The following is a 6000-nucleotide window of genomic DNA, read 5'->3' as shown; positions in this document are numbered from 1 at the left end:
ACTGTATTAGACGTGCACAGTGTTGTTTTCTCACTCTTGGGGTACCAACAGTCAAATAACACTATGTACTGTATATCCAAATTTGAACGTGCAGATACGATTGGTAATCATCACTATACACGTGAGGCACCTTCTTGGTGAGGCAGTCATCAGAATCAGATGGCATACGTGTAGAGACATGGAAGATGGCTTCTACAGTGGAGGTAGCATAGTAGGGAGCTGTTAGTCCTGTGCTGCCATTCCGCTGGAGGCCGCCCATAAAGCCACAGTGTGTGGCCAGGTCCACCTGAGGAATACATAGTTTCGATTTAACATGATTAACGACAACAGAGGTCCACATCAGGAGGTGTATCTTCGTTACAAATATGAATGCATCTGTATTGAGTGTTAGGACTGTTAGGAAGCACCTCCCATCCGAGCCCAGAAACAAAGTCTTCATAAGCCTGGCTGCCGGCACTGTTTGACAGGATGGAGCACTTGTCTTCTTGGCCCTCGCCAATGTAGAATACAGCGATCTTGTGTGTCTCTCGGCTCCAGAACAAAATAAAAAATAAAAATATAATAATTAAATAAATAAAAACATAAAATAAAATAAACAGTTGTCCTTTTGAAGAGTAACAAAAGACGACTATTATAGTCGCTTAAAGTGACAATGAGGACTAAATGTGTTCTGTGTTTATTCATTTATTGTTCACAGAAATCATACAATGAGACCTTACCACTTTACTTTTCAAAGCTACTGGCAGGGGCTGGTGCAAGATGGAAAATGATGGCGTGAGAAAAAAGATGTAATGTAGCTGTTTTGAACAACTGTACCAACTCTAACCAGTTACTCATGTAGACAAATTATTACAGTACAGCAGCAGTATCCCTGAAAAAAAAGTGGCTTTCTAAGGAGGTAAGGAGGGAAAGTATATGACAAAAGGGGGAAAAAATATATTACCATTGTCGAGAATCCAAGTTCTTTAGTTCTCTTAAGAGTTTGGAGTTCTTCTTCAGTAAATGGAAACTTTTCCTAGGTGACCAAAAATAGTTCAAATATATTATCTCATATTTAGTACCCAAATTGTCACAAATAATGAAGTGTTGATATGGGGCTTATTTGACCTTGTCTAATTATTTATCAGCACATTGTGAACATGAATGTTTAAATTTTTGCTTTGTTTTTAAAGGGTTAGTTTGCAATTTTCCAAAAATGAAAATGTTATCATATTTGTCAAAACAGTCGCTATGACTTGACAGTAGTACATGACATGATCTGTGAAAGAAAATCTGACGTTTCCAGCCCCGTCTTGTGTCTCTAATTTGATATACAAAAAACACAGTGCTAACTGACCTGTTACCTTGTTAGCCCAGAAAAGGACCTCATCCATAATGGAGTGTAACTATAACAGTAAATTTTATCCGTTTGAAGTTTTACTTTTTTGTGAGGTGCTTTCTCAAATTAGAGGCACAAGATGGGGCCAGAGACAGTTGATTTTCTCACAGATTATATTAATCGTGTACTGCTGACAAGTCATAACAGCTGTTTAAAGAAATATGAAACTAGATTTCTTTTTTTTCTTCTTTTTTTTTTTTACTTTCAAACTGCCCTTTAACCGAAATGTAGTGTAAAAGGCCACAGGTGGACAAATGTAAAAGGCCACAGGTGCAAACAGCAAGCTCCCACAAGCTGCGTGCATGTTACGCCATCACTATTAAAAGGTGCAAGTTTTTAATTTGCGGGTGGCACTATAGAGATGAAGCAGCACAAGGTAGGCCGTTGAGTAAACAGCTGGGCACATTTACCCTGTGGAGGGGAGATTAATAAGGCACTCTGGTGCTTTTAAAATTGCTCTCTTAAGAGTCACAAGCCAACAGCTGAATTACTTGCAGGATATTAAGAAACTGTCATAAATGCAAATATGATATGAACGGTATAATACTCTTTTACAGTTAAAAATTATATTTTATATTTTGTGGTGGTACCATGAAAGCTGTAGAAGTGAAGACTGAATGATAAAAAGGGGTTAAATCACAACCACAAGTAAAGCTCAAGAGAGTAAAATTGTCACATTGAGAAAAAAATGGTAGCATACCTTCGGTCCCAGGAGTTCATGCCAAGGTCATTGAGCAGCAGCCGACAATAATAAAAAGGTGCCTTGGGTTCCTGGTGCGACGGTTCCCTCTGGCTGGAGGCCCGAAAGCTCACATCAGCATCCCACCTTCTCACTTGCTCCTCCTCCTGCCGAGTCTGACGAAGAATGGCACTGAGGATGGCACTTTCATGCTCAAGGTTCATGCCCAAGGGTGAGGAGGCCGGCTGATTTAGCTGGAGTTGAGATTGGGGGAGGCATTCTGGGCTGCTCTGGCCAAGATCCTCTAAAAGTTTATTGAGATAATCTACTTCCTCCACGTCGCAGGAGTCAGGAATAGAGAAATGATACTTGGACGGTCCTCTTGTTGGAGAACTGGACAGACTTTTGCTGTGTGCGGTAGTAGCGGTGGTTGCAAGCGTGTGATCGGCTGAATTAAAAACGCCAATATCCTTGCACTTTTCCTGCATGGTTGAGAACAGGATTGTCCCATCCCACGAATATTTACCTGAAATGTCACGGACAATGATGCGCACCTGGGAGGACGGGTGGGAGGGCTGTCCGACACTGGGGGTCTCTGCAGGGATCTGCAGGTAGGACACCAGTGTGGTATCATTGAAAACAAACAGCTGAAGATTGGGGCTTTTGAAGACCTCGGAGGACAGCTCGGACGACTCCACATACGGGTTGTCATGATTTTCGCTCACTAGGCTATGGAGGAGTGCTGGGCCTCCGTTTAATGGATGATGGCCCAAATGATTCACCAGGTGTGTCATGACCATCCGCGCTGTCAGAGGAATCAGCTCCATGCTCCGACGCCGCTTTTCTGGCAAAAGAATGAGGGCAATATAATAAATATACAATACATGGACCAGAGATCATCACAAAAAAATACCTATGGGAAAATGCCTAGCTAGGCTATCATTTATAATAAATGTAATGCTGACTTTGATAGCCACTTTTCAAAAGCCTTACATTTGTGTGTTGACATGCTATTATCTCTGTTACCTCTTTTAACACACAGCAAAATCTCAATTATTATTACTAATAAGAGTACTTTATTCATTTCTTACAATAGCTTGGGCAGCACGACTCTAAGTAGGTAGCATCTAATCATATGAGACAACTTTGAAAAGCCCATTGAGTCTTCTTATAATGGACAAGTGTTTAGACTGTCCGTGCGCTAATGAGAACCTCCATCTTCACAGGCTACTGAATGGGGCCCTACTTGGTGAATTGCATTTGTGTAAATGCATGGGTTTTTACGCTCAAGTGAAAAGCATGCTGGGCTTCATTATGCGGTGATGTAGGAAAAACAAGAAGATGCACTCTTGCATTGTGACAGTGCTATCAATACCATCATCCCCCATCAAAGTGGAAAAAGCTCTTTAGAAAGCAGGCCAAGCTACATTAGAGATATGCTGGCCCTTTGATGTGACTTGATCAATATGAGGTAGGGGCATGAATATAACTACGCCGGCACTCTTTGGGTTGTCCTTTTGATTGTGTTTTGTTATTTCCACTAAGACACTGCAGCTGTGTGCCACAAAGAAAGTGTGAGCTGTAAATTCTGAGGCAGACTCTAAGGTTAAAAATTCTCACATTTTTTCAGTGAAAATATTGCATGTATTTGGGCTCAAAGGATCTTTTTAGAAGTTGAGGACATGAGGGTAGGCGAGAGAGCGTGGACTACATTGCCTAATGGAATCATAAGGTCACAAAAATAGGAATAATTTGACATTTTTATCTTAACCCTGTAATGGGTCTTCTTGAGAATGAGCACTAATAGGAATGTTGAATTCCTCTGATAGTTGATTTTCCTTTATTATATTTTTAATAGGATAATGACATTTAATAGAGCAGCTCCAAATGGATGGTCTACTTAGAATTAATTCTTTCGGTGAACTCCTACGATTTCATGACATTGTAGTAATTACATTATGGCAATGCGCTGAAGAAGCCTTTGGCTACTATTCTATTTGTTCTTCATTGAATTCTATAATGATATATACCATATATAACTAGAACGTCACCTATTCAAGCAGAGAGCGCCGCAAAGACTGAACTGAACAAAAGTAGAAAAAAAACATTACAGAGTGCTTTATTTGGATTATAAATTGGCCCCCGCACAATCGCAGTTAGGTAATTCACCTTTACGCAGATTTAGTTTTTCAGAACACTAAATCAGCAGGAAACCCTGCCTACTTGAGATTTTTTATGACATGGTAAATAAGTCCTTTTTTTCCCCCCATGGCAAAATACTGTGTAAATATTTGTGTACTTTGGGAGAACAGTTTTGAAGTTACAGTTATTAAAATATCCCGTTGTGTTGGGTTTAGTCTCATATTTATCTGTGAGGTCGTATCGTGAGTGAGCGTACAGTAGTTTTGTAACATCTTACAATGATACATGACGAGATGTTAGTCGGTTTATCTTACATTTATTGGTCAAGAAACGAACATGGCTAATGCCGGCCCACATTAGCCATGTTCGCCAACGCCAACAAAAAGAAGTTACAAAAAAAGAACACAACTCTCAGCTTGCTAGCACATGCAAGTGTCTCTTCTCTGACCCAAACAGTCCTCACACAAGGCAGCAGCAGCGATGCGTTCAAAGGCACTCCGAAAATCAGCGCTCAGCACAACAGAACAGGACATGGCTCGGTATAACCCCTCCAACATTAACATATAACAATAACACACATAACACAATGTAACCCAGATTTTTACAGTATTGTCAGCCACGGTGGGATGTACTGCACAGTACACTGTTAACGCTTATATCATCCGGCCCTGGCAAAAATCGAGACAGCTAAGTAGCGGCTAGCTGGGTGTAGAGGCTGGAGGAATTTAGCTTTTGGATGCTCTTATTTTGTAACATGCGACCGTAAGTAGGGAAGAGCAGATTGGGAGGCGGCAACTCCACTATACTAACAATAGATATGTGATTTGCGATAAGTTGTTTCCTGTACAGTACATTAGTACATTCCGATGAGTACAGCAATGTTTAAAGATATTTATAAGTGTAGAAAATGCTATTAAAATGCTTTGGGATAATGGTTTGTGGTATATTTGTGGTCTAAACTATTAATAAACGCAATTATAACATTATCACAAATGATCTCTTATAGGAGGGTGTCAATTGTTCGCGGAAATCCGCTAATCACGGCCTGACTTGGTTCCTATCTCCCGCGAATAGCGAGGATCCACTGTATGTCGGCTGTAAGAGTGGCAATTGTAAATTTGTTGTTAATGCCATGCCCCTTTACCCTCTGCTACGGTGAGCAAGCTGCGGAAGTCAGTAGTGGTCGTCTGGGAAGGCGGTGGCTCAAAACTCTTCACCTGTCCCAACATGAGATTGTAGTCAGTGGGCAAATCTGCCAGGCTGAGGAGGTAATGGCTCTGTTGGGTGTGGAGGGTGGAGCCTGACACACAACAGTGCAGCACCTGAGGAAAACAAAGAAAGGGGATAACACTCGATCAAGATATTGTGTGCCTGGCTATGTATTCGTCTGTCAGTCAGTGAGAGGTGCTTTGATGGCAAAATTGTATCATTGAAGTTCAAAGAAACTTCTTCATTAGATATGATAGTGTCTAGCAAAGACAGTGTGCAGTGACAAATCCTACAGGCCTGTTTAAGGTTGACGTGATTCAGGGGCATATGAAAAGGAACAAGAGCATTCAGAAAGCGACAGTGTTGTACCTGAACGAGTTCAATGAACGAAAGTTCATGAAGTAGTTCATATTTTGGGCGACCGTGAACTGAACTTAGTTAATTTCTGCCTGATGAACGTAATTGGGAAGGCGCTTATTCTAGCGTCAAAGAACTGTTTTCAAAAGAAAGTTCATTTTCATTCAAGAGTGCCAGGTATGGTTAGGGACTTCCAGGACAAAACAGTCTGAACACACTTTATACGAGCCTTCAT

General features: G+C 41.0%; 1 protein-coding gene across 12 annotated transcripts in view; it reads right to left on the bottom strand.

The window, feature by feature from the left end:
- Positions 1-6000, bottom strand: part of ralgapa2 (Ral GTPase activating protein catalytic subunit alpha 2) — a 131617-nt gene that overhangs the window by 49123 nt on the left and 76494 nt on the right. For 11 of the 12 annotated variants that reach the window (XM_061695388.1, XM_061695390.1, XM_061695389.1 and 8 more), the window contains 5 exons: positions 5344-5521; positions 2079-2901; positions 944-1015; positions 408-531; positions 131-286 (listed from right to left, as the gene is read on the bottom strand). In XM_061695388.1, coding sequence (XP_061551372.1) covers positions 131-286; positions 408-531; positions 944-1015; positions 2079-2901; positions 5344-5521 — 1353 coding nt within the window. The remainder of the gene's footprint in view (positions 1-130; positions 287-407; positions 532-943; positions 1016-2078; positions 2902-5343; positions 5522-6000) is intronic. The other variant, XM_061695393.1, reaches the window with a different exon arrangement.

The sequence above is a fragment of the Phycodurus eques genome, chromosome 14 (genome assembly GCF_024500275.1).
Source record: "Phycodurus eques isolate BA_2022a chromosome 14, UOR_Pequ_1.1, whole genome shotgun sequence".
NCBI classification, from domain to species: Eukaryota; Metazoa; Chordata; class Actinopteri; order Syngnathiformes; family Syngnathidae; genus Phycodurus; species Phycodurus eques.
This window is presented reverse-complemented; position numbering and strand designations above follow the sequence as displayed.